Source organism: Oncorhynchus mykiss, chromosome 30 (genome assembly GCF_013265735.2).
Source record: "Oncorhynchus mykiss isolate Arlee chromosome 30, USDA_OmykA_1.1, whole genome shotgun sequence".
Lineage (NCBI taxonomy): Eukaryota > Metazoa > Chordata > Actinopteri > Salmoniformes > Salmonidae > Oncorhynchus > Oncorhynchus mykiss.
The window spans coordinates 25,120,416-25,144,979 of record NC_050570.1 but is presented as its reverse complement, the minus strand read 5'-3'; the positions used below and the strand labels follow the sequence as shown (position 1 = coordinate 25,144,979).

The window sequence follows — 24,564 nt, the reverse complement described above, 5'->3', positions numbered from 1 at the left end:
ATAGTAGTATACCTCTATAAAATCACAAAATTAGACATTTTAGAGAATTTATCTGAAATGATCTTTTAGAAAAACAATTTGACAACCCTCAGCTAATTACAAATCAACGTGACTAATGGATGACAGCACAGTTTAGTAGACATAACTCACCACAGGAGTGTGTGTTTGCGGGAATTCAACACTAACTCTGACATATTACAACACCTATAAAAACATGTGCTCTGGCCCTTCTCTCTTGGTTATTTGATGGTCTATCTATGTCACATGATGAGAGATGACCGTGTTATATGAATTCAGATGGCAGGCCATCTTTGCCCTGGTATTACTTATTGGACTGTAAAGTAACCAGATTCTGGTCATTAAACACAACGTGGTAGGCCTGTGAGGTGAGGCTGTTAGCAAATAGCCCTTATTTGAATTTCACAGCCTGGAGTGAATCTGAAATCATGAGATGTAGCCTGAGTGCTAGACCCATTTGTGCTATCATTCAAACTCCTTATCATAAAACATGTTTGGTTTGACAAGAGCATATGGGACCTGGCTATAGTGAAGCTAGAAGAAAAAAAAAACAAGTTTGAAGGAGAGGAAGAACAAGAACACCCACCAAAAAGCTAGTGGTTTAGTGGTTACTGTAGCTTGGTTCTACTTAGAGAAAGACTACAAGAGCACTTTGCAGAGGACAGTACAAAAGCCAGATGTTTACTTTCATACAGCCATCTGATAAAATGACCCAAAGCAAATATACCAGTATTGTTAAATCTACATTTGCCACAACTCAAAGGGAATTTTCTGTCATCTCATACTGTGTACAATGTTATCCACATGGACCTGTAGTGATGGTACAGCAGTTTGCAACTCCTATAGTAAATGCCTCTTTCCTATGACTTCTACAGTAACTGAAAGTTCACACATGGATAGTCACACGAGATTATTCCTCTTCAGCGGCTTCCTCAAACTCCACCAGGGCTGCGTGTCGGTTGGCCTGGGAGCCCTCTTTGAAAAACACCTTCTTGATAACTCCAGCTTTAGGTGCTCGGATGGTGTGCTGCAGAGAGCGAGAGAACACAGTCTGAGGACCCACAGTTCATTTACAGCACAATGTAAGTGGCTACAGGGTTTGAAAAGTCAAAGTGAGCGAGAGTGTGTGGGTTGGGAGTGGACTCCTCAGTGTAGGAAATTACAAGCTCACCTCCATTTTCATGGCATTCATCACCATCAAGGCATCTCCCATTTGCACAGTGTCACCTGCCTTCACCAGCACCTAGAGGAAGAGGAGATTAAATTAAGGACCTTACCTATAGATTATAAAATGGCCCTGTTAATGTTTGAGACTCCTGTCCTGTCTGTTTTTCCACAACTGACATTTATCAATTGGCACGTCTGAACGATGCACCCCATGTCATCAATAGGAGGTACAGATTAATCTGCTGAGTGAGCTAATATCCCATGAATCAGAATGCCTGAGTGCTTACTGACCATCTGGCAGGAAATCATATCCCAGAGCAACATATTCAAGATAATCTGTCAGTGGCTGGGTCAGCTTTTATAGACAGAAATAATGGTGGTGAGAGAAAAAAAAGAGATGATCCATAATGTATTACCTTCTCAATGGTCCCGGTCATGGGTGCCACAGCTCCTCCCTGTGCTCCTGTGCTCACACCAGCCAGGAACTTGGGCACTGGAACGCTCACCTCTGCGCTGCCCTCCTGATGGGGAGAAGAGGATGGGTTAGAAGACCTGAGAAGGAAAGTGACAGTGTTCTAGAGCAGGGTCCTGGGGCTCTACCTGGGTGCACGTTTTGGTTTTTGCCCTAGCACTACACAGCCGATTCAAATAACCAAGTCATCAAGTTTTGATTATTTGAATCAGCTGTGTAGTGCTTGGGCAAAAACCAAAACGTGCTTCCAGGGGGCCCCAGGACCGAGTTTGAGAAACCCTGCTGTAGTGGAGCGAGACTCACCATAGAGAAGAGGTGTACTGTGTTATCAAGGATGACCAGTTTGGGCCGAGACTTCACCCCGTTGACAGAGCAGTGCAGGAATGATGTCTGTCCCTCTGTCTCCACCTCCCCTGACACCTGGAACATTTCCCCTCCAATCTGATGAAGGGGACAAGACCCATCAGTTGTAAATCATGTGCCACAGAGAACTTTAGACATGTATGGCAATTTTTACAACACACACAGAACATGTACCTCCATAGAATAAGTCCCATCTGAATTGTATGTAACTGTTACTTCCACTTCTGCAGAGAGAAAAAAAACAGGTTGTGAAGTCTTTCCTCTGCCACTTGATAAATGGACTCATGCATTTTCTATAAAAGGCAAATCTATGATGTCCTATTCTAAAGATTTATTTGTATGACATAAAATATGAATAACTTATCCTCAGTGGAAATGACTTATACATTTCATGTGACAAGTAAACAAAAAGCAGATTTAAAGATCTTAAAGTACTTCTCTGTATTAAAATAAATATTCTCAGCAAAAGTGAAACATGAGGATGAGCGTGACTAATGATGTCATATGGACTGCTGAAAGTTCAACTATAGTGAGGAGATGGGCTTGCTTATAGACTGGGAGGAATCAGACACACTAATTAATCAATGTCATTACCACATTAATTATTTAAAAAACAGTCATTAGAATAAGGTCTAGGAGGACAGACTTGGGCTCCTCATCAACATGAAGATTGACTTGGCATTTCAATCAAACCAGGTTCCACTGGCTGCTTTCTCTATGACAGTGGTCACCAACTAGTCGATCGCGATCAACCTAGGCATTCCTAGTCGATCTATAAACATTTCTGTAAAAAACCCAACGATAAAGCCTTGCGTTACTATAATTTTTTTGACTCGCATTGTTGGCAGTAAGTTCACCCGATTCAGCTGCCCTGTGCACCGGGCAGGCAAAGTATTCCCATTTATAACCATTTTCATGTCTGAAGGTACCAACTCTGCCTTCCGGCGGTCCCAGAGAGCAAATCAAGTGCACTATATGCCTTCCGCTGGCCAATTGGTTGGATGGCTCAGAATACTGTGTCTGCAGTAACGTAGCAGGCGTAAAAGAAAGCCTACTGCGAGATTTAAAAACGTTTAAAACCATGACTAGAGAGAGACTGTCAACGAATACAGCAAAGAGCTGCTGGTTTTGAGTGACTGCATGGTTTAAGTTTACTCGGCACTGGCAACACTTTTATAAGGAATCAAATACGCGTTCTTCCAACTTCCACTCACGCTACAACCAGCACTGCAGCTGTAATGAATGAGTAGGAACATGTATCGATAGGTTTGTTTTATTATTAGTGGCTTGGGTCTTTTTTAATAGAGGAACTTTCTCTGTTCATAGGAGTAACATGATTTTGTGTAATAGTTCGAACTCGAGTTTCGCCATCAGCTGGAAGACAGTGTCCCTTTTTGGTCAGTGTCAGCAGAGAAAAGGGAGAGCGGAGGGACATTGAGAGGCAGACCCTCAGTCTGCTGCGCTTTCCCTTCACTGAGACTGATGATGGCACCATCAGCCCAGTAAAATGAAATGAATGCTCACTCAGCTGTGCCTAACAAGTAATACAACAACTGATCTATTACCGGTGTGATCATACTGTCTACATCAAATTTTGAAATATATATACAGTGCCTTGCGAAAGTATTCGGCCCCCTTGAACTTTGCGACCTTTTGCCACATTTCAGGCTTCAAACAAAGATATAAAACTATTTTTTTGTGAAGAATCAACAACAAGTGGGACACAATCATGAAGTGGAAGAACATTTATTGGATATTTCAAACTTTTTTAACAAATCAAAAACTGAAATTGGGCGTGCAAAATTATTCAGCCCCTTTACTTTCAGTGCAGCAAACTCTCTCCAGAAGTTCAGTGAGGATCTCTGAATGATCCAATGTTGACCTAAATGACTAATGATGATAAATACAATCCACCTGTGTGTAATCAAGTCTCCGTATAAATGCACCTGCACTGTGATAGTCTCAGAGGTCCGTCAAAAGCGCAGAGAGCATCATGAAGAACAAGGAACACACCAGGCAGGTCCGAGATACTGTTGTGAAGAAGTTTAAAGCCGGATTTGGATACAAAAAGATTTCCCAAGCTTTAAACATCCCAAGGAGCACTGTGCAAGCGATAATATTGAAATGGAAGGAGTATCAGACCACTGCAAATCTACCAAGACCTGGCCGTCCCTCTAAACTTTCAGCTCATACAAGGAGAAGACTGATCAGAGATGCAGCCAAGAGGCCCATGATCACTCTGGATGAACTGCAGAGATCTACAGCTGAGGTGGGAGACTCTGTCCATAGGACAACAATCAGTCGTATATTGCACAAATCTGGCCTTTATGGAAGAGTGGCAAGAAGAAAGACATTTCTTAAAGATATCCATAAAAAGTGTTGTTTAAAGTTTGCCACAAGCCACCTGGGAGACACACCAAACATGTGGAAGAAGGTGCTCTGGTCAGATGAAACCAAAATTGAACTTTTTGGCAACAATGCAAAACGTTATGTTTGGCGTAAAAGCAACACAGCTGAACACACCATCCCCACTGTCAAACATGGTGGTGGCAGCATCATGGTTTGGGCCTGCTTTTCTTCAGCAGGGACAGGCAAGATGGTTAAAATTGATGGGAAGATGGATGGAGCCAAATACAGGACCATTCTGGAAGAAAACCTGATGGAGTCTGCAAAAGACCTGAGACTGGGACAGAGATTTGTCTTCCAACAAGACAATGATCCAAAACATAAAGCAAAATCTACAATGGAATGGTTCAAAAATAAACACATCCAGGTGTTAGAATGGCCAAGTCAAAGTCCAGACCTGAATCCAATCGAGAATCTGTGGAAAGAACTGAAAACTGCTGTTCACAAATGCTCTCCATCCAACCTCACTGAGCTCGAGCTGTTTTGCAAGGAGGAATGGGAAAAAATGTCAGTCTCTCGATGTGCAAAACTGATAGAGACATACCCCAAGCGACTTACAGCTGTAATCGCAGCAAAAGGTGGCGCTACAAAGTATTAACTTAAGGGGGCTGAATAATTTTGCACGCCCAATTTTTCAGTTTTTGATTTGTTAAAAAAGTTTGAAATATCCAATAAATGTCGGTCCACTTCATGATTGTGTCCCACTTGTTGTTGATTCTTCCCAAAAAAATACAGTTTTATATCTTTATGTTTGAAGCCTGAAATGTGGCAAAAGGTCGCAAAGTTCAAGGGGGCCGAATACTTTCGCAAGGCACTGTAAGCAAGGTTTGATCATGTTTTAGTCAAATATATTTGTTTGGGCGTCTTGCGTTCAATTTGCAGTCTACAAATTATTTATTTAAAAAAAATGTCCCACGGCTGAATCTACAGTAGTTGATGATGATCCCTGGCCTACTGCAAACCTCAATGCTACAATACTGACTTCAATAGGATAATGTTGCATAGGCTTACGCTTTTTATGTCATGAACAAAAAAAATCAGTCTATGACCTGGTGAAGGAGGTTCGGACTCACTAGTTTCACCCAGCTGGAGGGTCATATTCCTACTGTATAGGATGTTCACCCTCCGGCCGTTACTGCAGGCAAAAGGAGAGAAGGGATCTGCGATGGGAGAAAAGAACAGAATTTAGGATCTCCTCCAACAGTTTCATAAATCTAATCAGAGTTTATTAGTCACATGCACATGGTCGCAGATTTACTGTAATTGCAGGGTTCAGTGCAATTCTTAAGCGCCAACAATACAGGTCAGATGTGAGTGAAACAATAATACCAAGTAAAATAGAAGTGTGTGTGTGTGTATATATATATATATATATATATATATATATATATATATATATGGAGGCCAGGTCATCTGATGCAGCACTCCATCACTCTCCTTCTAGGTCAAAATGTAGCCCTTACACAGCCTGGAGGTATGTTGGGTCAATGTCCTGTTGAAAAACAAATGATAATCGCACTAAGCACAAACCAGATGGAATGGCAGATCGCTGCAGAAGGCTGTGGTAGCCATGCTGGTTGAATTCTAAATAAAATGTCAGACAGTGTCACCAGCAAAGCACCCCCACACAATCACACCATCTACTCCATGCTTCATGGTGGGAACCACGCATCAAATCAAAATGTATTTGTCACATGCGCCGAATACAACAGGTAGACCTTAGTGAAATGCTTACTTACAAGTCCTTAACCAACAATGCAGTTAAGAATATACAAAAAAAATATATAATAATTAAAGAGCAGTAGTAAATAACAATAGCGGGGCTATACACAGGGGGTACAGGTACAGAGTCAATGTGCAGGGGCACCGGTTAGTTGAGGTAACATGTAGATAGAGTTATTAAAGTGACTATGTACAGATAATAACAGAGTAGCATCAGCGCAGAAGAGGGTGGGGGCAATGCAAATAGTCTGGGTAGCCATTTGATTAGCTGTTCAGGAGTCTTATGGCTTGGGTGTAGAAGCTGTTTAGAAGCCTCTTGGACATAGACAGTCTATGACAAGGGTGGCTTGAGTCTGACAATTTTTAAGGCCTTCATCTGACACCGCCTGGTATAGAGGTCCGGGATGGCAGGAAGCTTGGCCCCAGTGATGTACTGGGCCATACACACTACCCTTGCAGTTGGAGGCCGAGCATTTGCCATAACAGGCAGTGATGCAACCCGTCAGGATGCTCTAGATGGTGCAGCTGTAAAATCTTTTGAGGATCTGAGGACCCATGCCAAATCTTTTCAGTCTCCTGAGGGGGAATAGGTTTTGTCGTGCCCTCTTCATGACTGTCTTGGACCATGTTAGTTTGTCGATGATGTGAACGCCAAAGAACTTGAAGCTCTCAACCTGTTCCACTGCAGCCCCGTCGATGAGAATGGGGGTGTGCTCGTTCCTTCTTTCTCTGTAGTTCACAATCATCTCCTTTGTCTTGATCACGTTGAGGGAGAGGTTGTTGTCCTGGTACCACACGGTCAGGTCTCGGACCTCCTCCCTATTGACCGTCTCGTTGTTGGTGATCAGGCCTAGCACTGTTGGGTCATCAGCAAACTTAATGGTGCTGGAGTCGTGCAGTCATGAGTAAAGTGGGAGTACAGGAGGGAACTGAGCATGCAACCCTGAGGGGCCCCCGTGTTGATACCTACCCTTACCACCTGGGGACGGCCCCGTCAGGAAGTCCAGGATCCAGTTGCAGAGGGAGGTGTTTAGTCCCAGGGTCCTTAGCTTAGTGATGAGCTTTGAGGGCACTATGGTGTTGAACGGCGTATTATAGTCAATGAATAGCATTCGCACATAGGTGTTCCTTTTATCCAAGTGTGAAATTGCATCATCTGTGGATCTGTTGGTGTGGTATGCAAATTGCTGGTGCGTCATGCAAAATGTTAACTAGCAGGATGGAAGGCAAAGGCAGATTAGCCACTTGTCACCTGATCCTCACAAGGCACTCTGATCTTTTTACACGAAATCTCAGTTTCCTTCTCCAGCGAATGAAGACGATCTGGGCTGGTCAGGTGTCTGTAGTATATCCCTCCCATCCGACTCATAGAAGAAAAACTCTAAACTCTAAGTCTAATCTGAGGGGAATAATCACAATTCTGATGTCCAGAAGCTCTTTTTAGTGATGTGACAGTAGCAGCAACATTATGTACAAAACAAGTTAAACAATGCAAAATAAATATTTAAAAAATAGCATGGTTGGTTAAGAGCCGATAAGACGGCAGCCATCCCCTCATGAACATGCGGAGATCATCCGTTCACCTACTCTGTCACAAAGACACGGCGGTTGGAACCAAAAATCTCAAAGTTGGACAGATTTCTACCAGTCTAATGTCCATTGCTTATGTTTCTTGGCCAAATAAAGTCTCCTCTTATTATTATTTGTGTCCTTTAGAAGTGGTTTCTTTGCAGCAATTTGACCAAGAAGGCCTGATTGACACAATCTCCTCTGAACAGTTGATGATGTGTCTGTTACTTGAACTCTGAAACATTTATTTGGGCTGATATTTCTGATGCTGGTAACTCTAATGAACGTATCCTCTGCAGCAGAGGTAACTATGGGTCTTCCTTTCCATTGGCGGTCCTCAAGAGAGCCAGTTTCATCATAGCGCTTAATGGTATGGTTTTTGCAACTGCACTTGAAGAAACGTTAAACGTTCTTGAAATTTTCCAGATTGACTGACATTCATGTCTTAAAGTAATGATGGACTGTCATTTCTCTTTGCTTATTTGAGCTGTTCTTGCCATAATATGGACTTGGTCTTTTACCAAATAGGGCCATCTTCTATATACCACTCAAACTTTGTCACAAGACAACTGATTGACTCAAGCACATTAAGGAAATAAATTCAATAAGGCACACCTGTTCATTGAAATGCAATCCAGGTGACTACCTCATGAAGCTGGTTGAGAGAATGCCAAGATTGTGCCAAGCTGTCAAGGCAAAGGGTGGCTACTTTGAAGAATCTCAAATATATTTAGATTTGTTTAACACTATTGGTTACTACATGATTCCATGTGTGTCATTTAATAGTTTTGATGTCTTCACTATTCTTCAATGTAGAAAATAGTTAAAAAATAAAGAAAAATCCTTGAATGAGTAGATCTGTCTAAACTTTTGACTGGTACTGTATGACGTACAGTTGGAAGTTTATATACACTTAGGTTGGAGTCATTAAAACTTGTTTTTCAACCACTCCACAAATTTCTTGTTAACAAACTATAGTTTTGGCAAGTCGGTTAGGACATCTACTTTGTGCATGACAAGTCATTTTTCCAACAATTGTTAACAGACAGATTATTTCACTGTATCACAATTCCAGTGGGTCAGAAGTTTACATACACTAAGTTGACTGTGCCTTTAAACAGCTTGGAAAATTCCAGAAAATTATGTCATGGCTTTAGAAGCTTCTGATAGGCTAATTGACATTTTATTCAATAGGAGGTGTACCTGTGGATGTATTTCAAGGCCTACCTTCAAACTCAGTGCCTCTTTGCTTGACATCATGGGAAAATCAAAAGAAATCAGCCAAGACCTCAGAAAAGAAATTGTAGACCTCCATAAGTCTGGTTCATCCTTGGGAGCAATTTCCAAATGCCTGAAGGTACCATGTTCATCTGTACAAACAATAGTACGCAAGTATAAACACCATGGGACCACGCAGCTGTCATACCGCTCAGGAAGGAGACGCGTTCTGTCTCCTAGAGATGAACGTACTTTGGTGTGAAAAGTGCCAATCAATCCCAGAACAACAGCAAAGGACCTTGTGAAGATGGAGGAAACAGGTACAAAAGTATCTATATCCACAGTAAGACGAGTCCTATATCGACATAACCTGAAAGGTCGCTCAGCAAGGAAGAAGCCACGGCTCCAAAACTGCCATTAAAAAAAGCCAGACTACGGTTTGCAACTGCACATGAGGACAAAGGTCATACTTTTGGAGAAATGTCCTCTGGTCTGATGAAACAAAAATAGAACTGTTTGGCCATAATGACCATCGTTATGTTTAGAGGAAAAAGGGGGAGGCTTGCAAGTCAAAGAACACCATCCCAACCGTGAAGCACAGGGTTGGCAGCATTATTTTGTGGGGGTGCTAAGCTGCAGGCGGGACGGGTGCACTTCACAAAATAGATGGCATCATGAGGAAAGGAAATTATGTGGATATAAGCAACATCTCAAGACAGTCAGGAAGTTAAAGCTTAGTCGCAAATGGGTCTTCCAAATGGACAATGAATCCAAGCTGACTTCCAAAGTTGTGGCAAAATGGCTTAAGGACAACAAAGTCAAGGTATTGGAATGGCCATCACAAAGCCCTGACCTCATTCCTATTGAAAATTTGTGGGCAGAACTGAAAAAGCATGTGCGAGCAAGGAGGCCTACGAACCTGACTCAGTTACACCAGCTCTGTCAGGAGGAATGGGCCAAAATTCACCCAACTTATTGTGGGAAGCTTGTGGAAGGCTACCCGAAACGTTGGACCCAAGTTAAACAATTTAAAGGCAATGCTACCAAATACTAATTGAGTCTATTGTAAACTTCTGACCCACTGGGAATGTGATGAAAGAAATAAAAGCTGAAATAAATCACTCTACTATTGTTCTGAGATATCACATTCTTAAAATGAAGTGGTGATCCTAACTGACCTAAGACAGGGATTTTTTTACTAGGATTAAATGTCAGGAATTGTGAAAAACTGAGTTTAAATGTATTTGGCTAAGGTGTATGTAAATGTCCGACTTCAACTGTATGGATATATGTATGCAAGCACACACACTATGCAAAAGTATGTGGACAACCCTTCAAATTAGTGGATTCAGCTATTTCAGCCACACCTGTTGCTGACAGGTGTATAACATCTCCATAGACAAACATTTGCAGTAGAATGGCCTTACTGAAGAGCTCGGTGACATTCAACGTGGCACTGTCATAGGATGCAACCTTTCCAACAAGTCAGTTTGTCAAACTGTACAACCCCGGTCAACTGTAAGTGCTGTTATTGTGAAGTGTAAACGTCTAGGAGCAACAACGGCACAGCCACAAAGTGGTAGGCAACACAAGCTCACAAAATGGGACCGCCAAGTGCTGAAGCACGTAAAAATTGTCTGTCCTCGGTTGCAACACTCACTTTCGAGTTCCAAACTGACTCTGGGAGCAACGTCAGCACAATAACTGTTTGTCCGGAGCTTCATGAAATGGGTTTCCAAGCCTAAGATCACCATACGCAATGCCAAGCGTCGGCTGGAGTGGTGTAAAGCTTTCCGCTATTGGACTCCAGAGCAGTGGAAACATGTTTTTTGAATCACGCTTCACCATCTGGCATTCTGGCGGATGCCAGGAGAATGCTACCTTTTTTTTAAATATAAATATATATATATATAAATATATAAATATATATATATATATATATATATATATATATATATATATATATATATATATTTTACCTTTATTTAACTAGGCAAGTCAGTTAAGAACAAATTCTTATTTTCAATGACGGCCTAGGAACAGTGGGTTAACTGCCTGTTCAGGGGCAGAATGACAGATTTGTACCTTGTCAGCTCTGGGATTTGAACTTGCAACCTAGTCCAACTCTCTAACCACTAGGCTACCCTGCCCCAATACATAGTGCCAACTGTAAAGTTTGGAGGAGGAATAATGGTCTGGGGCTGTTTTTCATGGCTCGGGCTAGGCACCTTAGTTCCAATTAAGGGAAATCTTAACGCTACAGTATACAATGGCATTCTAGTTGATTTTGTGCTTCCAACTATTTCCTGTTTCAGCATGACAATGACCCTGTGCACAAAGTGAAGACCATACAGAAATGGTTTATCAAGATCGGTGTGGAAGAACTTGACTGGCCTGCACAGAGCCCTGACCTCAACCCCATCAAAAACCTTTGTGATGAATTGGAACGCCGACTCTGAGCCAGGCCTAATCGCCCAACATCAGTGCCCTACCTCACAAATGCTTGTGACAGAAAAGCAGCAAGTCCCCCGCAGTCCCAGAAGAGTGGATGTTGTTATAGCAGCAAAGGGGGAGATCAACTCCAATTTAATTGTCATGATTTTGGAATGAGATGTTCGACAAGCAGGTGTACACATACTTTTGGTAATGTAGTGTAGTTCTCAGTGACCTGTAGAGACAGGCCTGTTGTTGTTCCTCACCGTTGGACTTGTCTCTGAAGGTCTGAGTGCTGGCCCTCTCTCTGAGGAGCAGGCCCAGGGCAGCCTGACACAGTGTGGCCCTGGAGGGAGGGATGGGTTTAGGGAACAGCTGCTCATAGTGCTGGGGGATGAAGCTGGTGGTCACATTCCCCGCCTCAAACTCTGGATGCCCAGACAGACTCAGCAAGAAGTCAATGTTGGTGTTGAGTCCTACAATCTGCCGGGATCAGTGATCAAAGGTCAATCAAAAGTCTCTGACAGAAACAGAAATGGGATGTGTCCAGTGTGTGTATAATGCTCTTACGTTGTACTGGCGTAGACCGTATCTGAGCTTCTTCAGAGCAGCAGATCGGTCTTCTCCCCACACCACCAGTTTAGCGATCATGGGGTCATAGTGGGCTGACACTTCATCTCCTGAGAACACAGACAGGTACATCATCACTATGTGGTTAAGAGTTCTGTTTGACAGTCTAATGTAAAATAGGTGTAAGTAGTTACAGGTAAGCTGGGTGTACTGTACCTTCCCTGACGCCCGTCTCGATGCGTGTGTATTCGTCTGCCGGGGGTGTAGACAGATGAAGGAGGGGTCCAGCCCCAGGGAGGAAGTCATTGTTGGGGTCCTCAGCGTATATCCTGGCCTCAAATGAATGGCCCATCAGTTCGATCTCGTCCTGCAGGAGGGGCAGCCTCTCGCCTGCAGCCACCTGAGAGCCAAATAGTTTATAGTTGACTCGGTTTGTCGTCTCTCTCCTGTTGTGGCTGTCCCCCCCCCCCCCCCCCCTATACAGTTGCATGCTGTTCTGTTAGGTCAAATGCAGTCAACAGATTGATCCAAAAGAGGAACGATGCTGCTTTCCACTTTGATTTTTAATATACACTGAGTGTGCAAAACATTTAGAACACTTGCTCTTTCCGTGACAGACTGACCAGTCGAAAGCTATGATCCCTTATTGATGTCACTCATTAAATCCACTTCAGGGGAGGAGACAGGTTAAAGAAGGATTTTTGAAGACTTATGCCAGTATCCCTGTGGAATGCTTTTGACACATTGTAGAGTCCATGCCCCAGCAAATTGAGGCTGTTCTGAGGACAAAATATTTGTTTGCATTGTATGAACATTTGGTAATGGCTGGGGTGAATTATCTCATTGATGGTTAGCTTATCTTTAGGACTGCTGTGTGATAGCATTACTGCTCTGTAATCTAATGTGGTAATATTGTGGCTAGCTATCACTACCGCTGTGCTGCGTAACCTCAGAGAGAAAGCCCATGTTATTAATTATCTACTGTACCTCTGAATACTTACAGTGGTGGCCAGGCTACATCATGTGTTGTTAATGTTTTGTACATTCAGTGTAAATGGGGCGGCAGGGTAGCCTAGTGGTTAGAGTGTTGGACTAGTAACCGGAAGGTTGCGAGTTCAAACCCCCGAGCTGACAAGGTCTCTGGTATCTGTCGTTCTGCCCCTGACCAGGCAGTTAACCCACTGTTCCCAGGCCGTCATTGAAAATAAGAATTTGTTCTTAACTGACTTGCCTGGTTAAATAAAGGTAAAAAAAAAAAAAAAAAAAAAAAAAATTATATTACTATGATTCCAACAATTCACCCAAGTGTTTTGATCTAGATCACAAATTGAAAATAAAAAAGATTGCTATAAGATTTTCTGTCTATATCGTGGAGCCCTACATCAGGGTGGAGCTTTAACAAATTGTTCATTTAATCTTTATGCAGATTAAAATCCATAATCTCTGGGATTATGAGGCCTTCTAGAGGAGCTCGTAAATACACTCAACACACTGAGTCTACGAAAAATTAGGAAGGTGTTCCTAATATTGAGTTGCACCCCCTTTTGCCCTCGGAACAGCTTCAATTCGTCAGGACATGGGCTCTACAAGGTGTTGAAAGCATTCCACAGGGATGCTGGCCCATGTTGACTCCAATGCTGCCCACAGTTGTGTCAAGTTGGCTGGATGTCCTTTGGGTGGTGGACCATTCTTGATACACATGGGAAACTTTTGAGCGTGAAAAAACGACCAGCTTTGCAGTTCTTGACAAACTCACACCGGTGCGCCTGGCACCTACTACCATACCCCGTTCAAAGGCACTTCAGTCTTTTGTTTTGCCCATTCACCCTCTGAATGGCACATAAGATATGGGTTTTAACTGTCTCAAGGCTTATAAATCCTTCTTTAACCTGTCTCAAACACTGATTGAAGTGGGTTTAACAAGTGACATCAATAAGGGATCATGGCTTTCACCTGGTCAGTCTGTCATGGAAAGAGCAGGTGTTATTCATGTTTTGTACACCCAGTGTATTACAACACATCGATGTCCCCAACCTCCTCTTTCTGAAGGCATCCCTCTTTCCATCTTACCCTGAGCTGCCACTCCACCAGGTCAGTTCCAGTGATCATCTCAGACACAGGGTGCTCCACCTGCAGACGTGTGTTCATCTCCATGAAGTAGAAGTTGTGCTGTGCATCCATGATGAACTCCACAGTGCCTGCATAGAATCAGGGACATACTGTAAATGTGGTTGTCACACCGGTGAACAGGGTAGTCCAAAGGATGGGAAAGCATCTATTTAAAACATTACAACAACAAATAATGTTTTCATAACCCTCTAGTGAGTGAGTTTTCAAAGCAACAATGTTTGAGGTCCATTCTCTGCCCACCTGCTCCCACATAGTTGACGGCTTTGGCTGCTCTCACCGCTGCCTCTCCCAGTTTCCACCTCACCTCCTCGCTTATACCAGGCTACAAAGCACAGGTGCAAACACAAACAAAAAATAATTACACACTCGCATGGCCTAGGTTGTGCAAACCACAGTGCAGTCAAGTCTCCTATTCAGCATTTACACAGGAAACCAAGACATGTTACTTTAGAGCTGAGAGCAAAAATCTAATGTTATTGGTTGCATGTACATATTTTTCTGACGTTATTGCGGGTCTAGTGAAATGCAGCTAGCCTAGTGGTTAGAGCATTGGGCCAGTAACCGAAAGGTTGCTAGATCGCATCCCGAGCTGACACGGTAAAAATCTGTCGTTCTGCCACTGAACAAGGCAGTTAACCCACTGTTCCTTGGTAGGCCATCATTGTAAAGAAGAATGTTCTTAACAAACTTACCTAATTAAATAAATAAAATGCTTATGATTCTAGCTCCAACAGTGCAGTAATACCTAACAATACACAAATCCCAAAAAGGAATTAAGAAATATGAGAATGAGCTAGAGGTCGACCGATTAATTAGGGCCGGTTTTCAAGTTTTCATAATCGGAAATTGGTAATTTTTTGTTTTTTACACCTTTACTTAATTTTTATTTAACTAGGCATGTCAGTTAAGAACACATTCTTATTTTCAATGACGGCCTAGAACGGTGGGTTAACTGCCTTGTTCAGGGGCAGAACGACAGATTTTTACCTTGTCAGCTCAGGGATTCAATCTTGCAACCTTACGGTTAACTAGTCCACCGCTCTAACCACCTGCCTCACGAGGAGCCCGCCTGTTACACGAATGCAGTAAGAAGCAAAGGTAAGTTGCTTGCTAGCATTAAACTTAATCAATCATTATCACTAGTTATAACTACACATGGTTGATGATATTACTAGTTTATCTAGCGTGTCCTGCGTTGCATATAATCGATGCAGTGCACATTTGCGAAAAAAGACTGTCGTTGCTCCAACGTATACCTAACCATAATCACCAATGCCTTTCTTAACATCAATACACAGAAGTATATATTTTTAAACGTGCATATTTAGTTAAAATAAATCCAGGTTAGCAGGCAATATTAACCAGGTGAAATTGTGTCCCTTCTCTTGTGTTCATTGCACACAGAGTCAAGGTATATGCAACAGTTTGGGCCGCCTGGCTCATTGCGAACTAATTTGCCAGAATGTTACGTAATCATGACATAACATTGAAGGTTGTGCAATGTAACAGGAATATTTAGACTTAGGGATGCCACCCGTTAGATAAAATACGGAACGGTTCCGTATTTCACTGTTTTCGAGATGATAGTTTCCGGATTCAACCATATTAATGACCTAAGGCTCGCATTTCTGTGTGTTATTATGTTATAATTAAGTCTATGATTTGATAGAGCAGTCTGACTGAGCGATGGTAGGCACCAGGAGGCTCATAAGCATTAATTCAAACAGCACTTTTGTGCGTTTTGCCAGCAGCTCTGCTGTTTTATGACTTCAAGCCTATCAACTCCCGAGAATAGACGAGTGTAACGATGTGATGTGAAATGGCTAGCTAGTTAGCGAGGTGCGCGCTGATAGCGTTTCAAATGTCACTCGCTCTGAGACTTGGAGTGGTTGTTCCCCTTGCTCTGCATGGGTAACGCTGCTTCGAGGGTGGCTGTTGTCGTTGTGTTCCTGGTTCGAGCCCAGGTAGGAGCGAGGAGAGGTACGGAAACTATACTGTTACACTGGCAATGCTAAAGTGCCTATAAGAACATCCAATAGTCAAAGGTATATGAAATACAAATGGTATAGAGAGAAATAGTCCTATAATAAATAACTACAACCTAAAACTTCTTACCTGGGAATATTGAAGACTCATGTTAAAAGGAACCACCAGCTCTCATATGTTCTCATGTTCTGAGCAAGGAACTTAAACGTTAGCTTTCTTACATGGCACATATTGCACTTTTACTTTCTTCTCCAACACTTTGTTTTTGCATTATTTAAACCAAATTGAACATGTTTCATTATTTATTTGAGGCTAAATTGATTTTATTGATGTATTGTATTAAGTTAAAATAAGTGTTCATTCAGTATTGTTGTAATTGTCGTTATTACAAATACATTTTAAAAATCTGCCGATTAATCGGTATCGGCTTTTTTTTTGTCCTCCAATAATCGGTATCGGCATTGAAAAATAATAATCGGTCGACCTCTAGAATGAGCAGTGTCAGTGTCCGGAATATAAATATACACCGAGTGCTCTCTCCATGGCAGACTGGCTAGGTGAATCCAGGTTAAAGCTATGATCCCTCACCTGTTAAATCCACTTCAATCAGTGTAGATGAAGGGGAGGTGTCAGGTTAAAGATGGATTTTTGAGACAATTGAGACATGGATTGTGTATACGTGCGTTCAGAGGGTGAATGGGCAAGACAAAATATTTAAGTGCCTTTGAAAAGGGTATGGTAGTACTGTAGGTGCTAGGCGCACCAGTTTGAGTGTGTTTTTCATGATCATCAGTTTCCCATGTGTATCAAGAATGGTCCACCACCCGAAGAACATCCAGCCAACTTGACACAACTGTGGGAAGCATTGGAGTCAACATGGGCCAGAATCGCTGTGGAACGCTTTCAACACCTTGTAGAGTCCATGCCCCGACAAATTGGGGCTGTTCCGAGGGCAATATTAGCAAGGTGTTCCTAATGTTTTGTACACTCAGTGTATATGATGGTGTGTATAGACATTGTGGACAGAATATTAATAGAAAAGGTGTGTACTGCAGTAGTTATATAGGATTAACTTTGACTATAATACAGTATGAAATGGGTAAAACAGTATGTAACATTATAAAAAAATACCAGTGTCGAAGCAGTCTAAGGTGCAAGGCAGAGTACCGGGTGGTAGCCGGCTAGTAACAGTGACTAAAGTTCAGGGCAGGGTACTGGGCGGAGTCCGGTACCCTGCACTTACCCCTGGTGCTTCCTCAATGATCTTCTGATGCCTTCTCTGCACGCTGCAGTCCCTCTCAAACAGGTAGACAGCATTTCCATGCTGGTCCCCAAAGACCTGGACCTCCACATGTCTGGTCAGGGAAGGAATCTGGTCACACAACATCTAAACAAGGGTACTGTCTGAATCTCCAAAACAAATAGATATACAGCGTCTTCTACATACCTGGGGTCCTCTACAAATTTCTCCACTAGCATGACGTCATCGTTGAAGGACTTGCGAGCCTCTCGTCTCGCAGACTCAAGCTGCTCATGGAAATCTTCAGCGGTGTGTGAAATGCGCATTCCCTAGATAAACCAATCAGAACCATAGGAGCCTTGAAATACCAACCACACTATCATTCCATGAAACAATCATTTTGGTTTGGACATTGAGAGGTTCAAAACCGAATTTACAATATCTTACTTTACCACCCCCGCCACGCACAGCCTTTATCATCACTGGGTAGCCAATCCTGACAGCCTCAGCTTGGAGCTTCTCATCTGATTGGTCGTCTCCGTGGTAACCCTCGATGATAGGAACACCCGCAGCTGACATAATGTATTTTGATGTACTAGGAAAAAGAAAAGGAGTAGATTTAAGATGTAACTTTTTAATAACCCTTATTCAGATCAGACTTACAACAAACAAAACTGAAAAGTGACTTGAAAAGAGAGGAGTCATTTAACTATACCTTTTGATACCCATGTCTCTGATGGCAGATGATGGAGGACCAATGAAAATGATACCCTCCTGTTTGCACGCCTCAGCAAACTCTGTGTTCTCTGACAGGAAGCCATATCCCGGATGGACAGCCTATAACAAAAACACAATTACAAACATCAACTTATTCTTCAGTGATAACTGGTATGGTGACTTTGAGAAACAGTGGATTGTCATAATAAATTAGAATAAAAAAAATACTACAAATACAATACTGCACTTGACATACATGTGATCCAGATCTCTTGGCAACCTCCAAGACTTTCTCCATTGACAAGTAACTCTGCTGGGATGCAGCTGGCCCAATGTTATAGGCCTCATCTGCCTAAGGAATATGAGAGAAACCTCATCAATACAGTTGCATCTACAAACATAACACTGAGGGGTCAAAGTTGACAGCCTTGACATACCATGGCCACATGCATGGAATGACGGTCTGCATCACTGTATACTGCCACAGAGCGCACACCCATCTTCTTTGCTGTTCGCATCACACGGCAGGCAATCTCTCCTCTGTTGGCAATGAGTACTTTCTCTATCCGGCCTTGCCCTAAAGGAAAAGAGAACTGATCTATGAGTGATGTAACACGTACCAATTTAGTAAATTAAACTCAGCAAAAAAAAGAAACGTCCCTTTTTCAGGACCCTGTCTTTCAAAGATAATTCGTAAAAATAAAAATAACTTCACAGATCTTCATTGTAAAGGGTTTAAAACACTGTTTCCCATGCTTGTTCAATGAACCATAAACAATTAATGAACATGCACCTGTGAACAGTCATTAAGACACTAAGAGCTTACAGACAGTAGGCAATTAAGGTCACAGTTATGAAAACTTAGGACACTAGAGGCCTTTCTACTGACAAAACACCTAAAACAAAGATGCCCAGGGTCCCTACCCATCTGCGCGAACGTGCCTTAGGCATGCTGCAAGGAGGCAGGAGGACTACAGATATGGCCAGGGCAATAAATGGCAATGTCCATACTGTGAGACGCCCAAGACAGTGCTACAGGGAGACAGGACGAACAGCTGATCGTCCTCACAGTGGCAGACCACGTGTAACAACACCTGCACAGGATCAGTACATCCGAATGCCACACCTGCAGGACAGTTACAGGATGGCAACAACAACTGCCCGAGTTACACCAGGAACGCACAATCCCTCCATCAGTTCTCAGACTGTCTGCAATAGACAAAGAGAGGCTGGACAGAGAGCTCGTAGGCCTGTTGTAAGGGAGGTCCTCACCAGACATCACCGGCAACAACGTTGCCTATGGGCACAAACTCACCGTCGCTGGACCAGACAGGACTGGCAAAAAGTGCTTTTCACTGACGAGTCACGGTTTTGTCTCACCAGGGGTGATGGTCGGATTCACGTTTATCATCGAAGGAATGAGCGTTACACAGAGGCCTGTACTCTGGAGCGGGATCGATTTGGAGGTGGATGGTCCATCATGGTCTGGGGTGGTGTGTCACAGCATCATCGGACTGAGCTTGTTGTCATAGCAGGCAATCTCAACGCTGTGCGTTACAGGGAAGACATCCTTCTCCCTCATGTGGTACCCTTCCTTCAGGCTCATCCTGACATGACCCTGCAGCATGACAATGCCACCAGCCATACTGCTCGTTCTGTGCGTGATTTCCTGCAAGACAGGAATGTCAGTGTTCTGCCATGGCCAGTGAAGAGTCCGGATCTCAATCCCATTGACCACGTCTGGGACCTGTTGGATCGGAGGGTGAGGGCTAGGGCCATTCCCCCCAGAAATGTCCAGAAACTTGCAGGTGCCTTGTTGGAAGAGTGGGGTAACATCTCACAGCAAGAACTGGCAAATCTGGTGCAGTCCATGAGATGCACTGCAGTACTTAATGCAGCTGGTGGCCACACCAGATACTGACTGTTACTGTTGACGACCCCCCCCCCCCCCTTTATTCAGGGACACATTATTCAATTTCTGTTAGTCACATGTCTGTGGAACTTGTTCAGTTTATGTCTCAGTTGTTGAATCTTGTTATGTCCATACAAATATTTACAAGTTAGGTTTGCTGAAAACAAACACAGTTGACAGTGAGAGGACGTTTTCTTTTTTTTGCTAAGTTTACAATGCTTCCTCTGCAGTTCAATCTCGATGGAGAGTAATAACTTGAAAGAGAGACCATATTAAAGTCAGCACTTCTGTGAATATTATTGTCCCATGTTACTTACCAACTGAGGCAAACCGTACTGATCCTTTGGTCCATATACATTTCCTAAGATGAGACAATCACAGGTCATTGCAGGACACAGACCTTGGTTGGACAGGTCATGTCAAGAGAGCACCTACAGTAGTTTCAGCCGTTTACATAAATGAATGGCTTTCAAGGGCATACATGCTAATTGTACCATGTACCACAGTGCAGGTGGCTGCCTTCACAGCTGGCTAATACTCGAATGCATAATGACCATTGCTCAAAGATAATGACTATTATCTAACTAGCTAGCTGATATATATGCATTAACTTAACTGCCCATTGCTTTGAAAACAAAACATTTCACCATTCAAATTGTTTAGCTAGCTGGTTTGTTAGCTGTTATGCTAAGTTAGTTACCTTTATTTAACCTTGCACAAAATCGGTGCATATTAAGAAATAATTCGGTTAACTACGTTAGTTATGTTGAAATACACGACACAAGATAGTGACTTAGTCGTTTTGGCTATATAATATTAACGTTACTTGTTTAACACTAAGATGATAACTACAATATTCCGATGCACGTTCGACTTGCTGTCTAGCGACGCTAGCTAGTTAGCCAGCTGGCCAACTGCCTAGACAAAAAGCTATAAAAAAATATATTTTCTTCTTAGCAGTTCATTTATTTTGAATAGATAACTTGCAGTAATAGTAAACATGACATATGACAAGCATTATCGACTTACTGTTGAAATATTCTTAGACCCTGTAGGGTTTGAACTTTCAGGACAGCAAACATGTCTGCTGTCTATTAGCAGCCGAATGAGGAAATGATAAGCGTTTGTCTTTATGAAATCGATTATTTTGATTTACCAATTAAGCCTTAGCTAGTTACGATACTGCATTTTATAATAAGTATTATCAACTAGAGTTGATCGGTGGAACTGCTATTCTATTAAATTATAAAACTAAAACATGCTCTAGTTTGGTGAAAATAACAACAAATACAGAGTGATGTCAAAAATGAAGTTCCATTTGCTAAGACTGTCTCTCTTGGGTACCCGTAAGATGATCAACCAATAGAAAAAGTCGAGACGGAGGTGGGGTCTCTGCGTTTCCATTAGTTACCACAGCCACAAAGTAATATCGATCTATATGGTAAAAATGTACGAAAACCAACATTTACTTTTTGGTCTTAATTTAAGGTAAGGGTTAGGCATAATGTTAGCAGTGTGGTTAGGGTTAGGTTAAAAATCAAGAAGATAAAGTGTAGAAATAGACGAGGTTTGTGGCGTGTTTTATCTAGTGTCAACCGGGTCTCTGGACTGGCCGTGCTTTGCGGGATCCTTGAGTGTCCCTACACTATTGAAGTTGAAATGTAAAATGGTTATGGTTATGGTTAGTGTTTAAGGTCGGGAAATACTAAGGATCACGAATAGCGCTAACCCTCAGGAGAGGTCACAGAGAGGTTCAAGACCGAATTAACAATGTCTTACAGAACGATATGTTTTTTGGGCAGTGTGTTTTTATAAAAAGGCTTATACATGCATTTGATGATAATGTATTTCAATCCAGCTGGATAAAGCCACACGGGAATGTATGCACTCTTTAAACCAGAATATAATCTCCAATCATCAAAATTCTAATTGCTAAAATAAAGCCACATTATTCAGACCATATTTGCTGATTGTGACTGGAAATGTACACAGAGCTTTCCTATAAGTGCTAACCACATTCACATATTTTTTACTGTAATAATGTTATTTATATTTTCTTTGCAGAAATATTTATTATTTAAAAACAACAATAGTGTATAATTGAGCAATGGATAAAAAAAAAACATTTAGGAAATACAAAACATGGCTATAAAAAGTGTTCATGTTTTTTGCATGAAGCATTCTCAGATCCTGTCATAGCCAGCTTGTCTGTGGTGGTCCCGGATTATCAGGAAGGACAGGACAGAAATCAGCAAGAGCCCCACAACCGTGGCACCAAAAATAATGGGAATGATCTTCTTGATGAAATCAGCCCTGCACTCAACCTCTGAAATGTCATAAGGGGGACATTAGAAAACAACATAAAATGTTATTGCAAATCGTGAACAGAAAGGCCCCAGTTAAAGTGACCTACCCTCTCCAAAATTCCCATTGGTGAGTTTGAAAGCTTGGAACTGAAGAGACACAATCTTCACTCGAAGGTTTTCAGACAGATGAAACTCGGTCTGAGAGTAGCACTTGAGGCTGCGGCCAGCGGCAGTTGGGAACAGCTTCTCATGTTCTATTACCCCAAAATAGTTCTTAATTCCTAATTGTGGAAGAATACGATCAGCCTTGTTTTTCTGACAATGACATCTGTAGAAAAAGATATATGCATTTGTTTCACATCATGTGTCTATTTTGTGAGATGATAATGGTTAACTTACCTTTGCCTGGTGCCAAATTACCTGTGATCTTTGACACATAGGTCAGGTTCCCTTCCTGTGGGTAGACAAATACTTACGTGTTTATTCAAAGCCAAACATGCAAATCATCATGCAAATGTATTTGAATGAGTATGCTTCTACTCAGAGCCATGTATAATCTATGACTCTGCTTCTGCTCGTTATGGAAAAGTCAACCTGTGAATTCACAGCCATTATCTCAGTACGAGTCAGAAAGATATGGGGCTAAAAAAGGTTTTCCAGTTATAAAATGTGGTCATACGTGTCAGACATGAGAAAATGGACGTTTCTGAATTTGTACCTTTTCAAAGGTGAGATTCAGATCGCCTCCCTTTCCTAGAAAAGCCAGGGAGAGAACTGACTCTTTTTCAGCACATCTACCAGTAGTCTTGGTGGTGGTAGGGTCTAAGTTGAAATAGGAAGGTTTCTGGGGAAAAAAAGAATCAACGTAGCATTGGATTGGAAAAGGACAAAAACAATAGCAAACGAGTGATGTAGGATTTACAGCTACTTATATAATATTAATCTGTAGCATTTTTTTGTGACTGTTGTCTATTTTTCACAGTTTGGTAGCAACCCACATGAGATCTCACCCCTGACAAAGAAGTGCTGAAATGTACTAAACAAAAAGTGCTGAGAAAGTGACTGCCCCTACCTTCTTCTCAATAACTACGTACTCAACTCCCATGGAGAGTTTGATGCACGACGTGCCTGTAGGGTCTTTCAGCACATAGTTTCCGGTGACAGGAACAGTCTCTTTGGGCTGAAGGACAGGCCTCTGTGGTAGGTTGGCCTGTTCAGTGGGCTTAGGATCCAATGCAGCAGTCATGAGGCTGTTTCCTGTAAAGGGGTATGCAGTGAAGTGTAAAGTGAAACAGTTTACAGAAACCACAAGACACCCTTCATAAGCACCCTTTGGTTTCAGATGCTTCTTTTTTTATTTATTTTTTATTTTTTTAACTTTTTTTTTAACAATAAACCTAAATAAGCTATTCTAACAACTTGTTTGGTATTACTACATGTGTTGAAGTGGTCATGATTGTGTTTTTAAAATGTCATGAAGTTTACGAGCAATGTTTTACACTCTTAGAAAAAAGGGTTCCAAAAAGGTTATTCGGCTGTCCCAATAGGAGAACTCTTTTTGTTTCCAGGTAGAACCCTTCTGGGTTCCATGTAGAACCCTCTATGGAAAGGGTTTTTACATGGAAACCGAAAGGGTTCCACCTGGAACCTATAAGGACAGCTGAATAACCCTTTTAGGTTCTATATAGCACCTTTTTTTCTAAGATTACACTCAGCAGAGCACTGTTATAGAGTACCACTGTTATCATCTCAGAATCAAAATCAGATTCAAATGGCCTATATTATTCTGTTTGCAGATGAACGATTCCATACTTCGTGGTTAACTGCATTGCAGCATTGCCTAGTTTCAATTTATATCAGACTACCACTAACACTGAATAGATTAAACATTATTAGACATTATTAGATAAAGGTGCATGTAACTCACCCATTATGATCACAACCAGTAGAAAAAGTATTGTTTCACGATGCATGTTGTTGCTGAGTTTGTCTGTCTTCTTGTGCATTCAGTTAGGCGTTTGTCACCAAATGTGGGTTGTGAGATGTGATGTGGTGAATTCCACTCCAGAAGACCAAAACGTTTTGCTCAAGTGATGAGCACATTCAAGGGGAGGGGCAAAGAGTGTTTAATTTTTTAATTATTTAAATGGCTGATGGACAGTATATGATGTAACTAACTGCACGTTGTGCTGTTGCAGGTCAGATATGTTCTGTTTTGTGTCTACTCAACTCTTTAGCCTGAAGCTAGCTTTACTAGGCCCATCTCCCAGCTATCCAAAGAGGTCCATCAGCCACTACTTGGGCTACAATACCTATTTTTGCCAACTGGCTTTCC

General features: G+C 42.0%; 2 protein-coding genes across 3 annotated transcripts; both read right to left on the bottom strand.

Annotated features, from left to right (window-relative positions):
• Nucleotides 1-33: 33 nt before the first annotated feature.
• On the bottom strand, nucleotides 34-21,272 carry LOC110521595 (methylcrotonoyl-CoA carboxylase subunit alpha, mitochondrial). 2 transcript variants are annotated; one of them, XM_021599262.2, is made up of 19 exons: nucleotides 20,953-21,272; nucleotides 20,241-20,284; nucleotides 18,449-18,588; nucleotides 18,268-18,363; nucleotides 18,010-18,131; nucleotides 17,742-17,889; nucleotides 17,502-17,623; nucleotides 17,298-17,409; nucleotides 14,309-14,390; nucleotides 14,009-14,136; nucleotides 12,155-12,338; nucleotides 11,939-12,048; nucleotides 11,635-11,851; nucleotides 5,476-5,586; nucleotides 2,195-2,244; nucleotides 1,961-2,098; nucleotides 1,602-1,706; nucleotides 1,190-1,261; nucleotides 34-1,045 (listed from the first exon to the last, which is right to left on the bottom strand). In XM_021599262.2, the coding sequence occupies exons 1-19, from the start codon at nucleotides 21,003-21,005 to the stop codon at nucleotides 929-931; spliced, it is 2,151 nt and encodes a 716-aa protein (XP_021454937.1). In that variant the 5' UTR covers nucleotides 21,006-21,272; the 3' UTR covers nucleotides 34-928. The 2 variants fall into 2 exon arrangements, with proteins under 2 accessions (XP_021454937.1, XP_021454938.1); XM_021599263.2 differs by having other exon boundaries at nucleotides 606-1,045; nucleotides 5,500-5,586.
• Nucleotides 21,273-21,401: 129 nt separating this feature from the next.
• On the bottom strand, nucleotides 21,402-24,332 carry LOC110521596 (lysosome-associated membrane glycoprotein 3). The gene is made up of 6 exons (XM_021599264.2): nucleotides 24,157-24,332; nucleotides 23,302-23,486; nucleotides 22,948-23,073; nucleotides 22,629-22,683; nucleotides 22,337-22,510; nucleotides 21,402-22,249 (listed from the first exon to the last, which is right to left on the bottom strand). The coding sequence occupies exons 1-6, from the start codon at nucleotides 24,233-24,235 to the stop codon at nucleotides 22,107-22,109; spliced, it is 762 nt and encodes a 253-aa protein (XP_021454939.2). The 5' UTR covers nucleotides 24,236-24,332; the 3' UTR covers nucleotides 21,402-22,106.
• Nucleotides 24,333-24,564: the final 232 nt, after the last annotated feature.

What these genes read in the sequence shown, in the direction of transcription:
- LOC110521595 (XM_021599262.2), bottom strand. Translation starts at nt 21,005, where the DNA reads ATGTTTGCTGTCCTGAAAGTTCAAACCCTACAGGGTCTAAGAATATTT. An exon ending in TCATTGAGGAAGCACCAGGG is followed by an intron (nt 14,391 to 17,297) that starts GTAAGTGCAGGG and finishes TGTGCTTTGTAG; the next exon opens with CCTGGTATAAGCGAGGAGGT. An exon ending in CGTCAACTATGTGGGAGCAG is followed by an intron (nt 14,137 to 14,308) that starts GTGGGCAGAGAA and finishes GATTCTATGCAG; the next exon opens with GCACTGTGGAGTTCATCATG.
- LOC110521596 (XM_021599264.2), bottom strand. Translation starts at nt 24,235, where the DNA reads ATGCACAAGAAGACAGACAAACTCAGCAACAACATGCATCGTGAAACA. An exon ending in ACTGGTTGTGATCATAATGG is followed by an intron (nt 23,487 to 24,156) that starts GTGAGTTACATG and finishes ACCCCTTTACAG; the next exon opens with GAAACAGCCTCATGACTGCT. An exon ending in TAATTTGGCACCAGGCAAAG is followed by an intron (nt 22,511 to 22,628) that starts GTAAGTTAACCA and finishes TTCCACAATTAG; the next exon opens with GAATTAAGAACTATTTTGGG.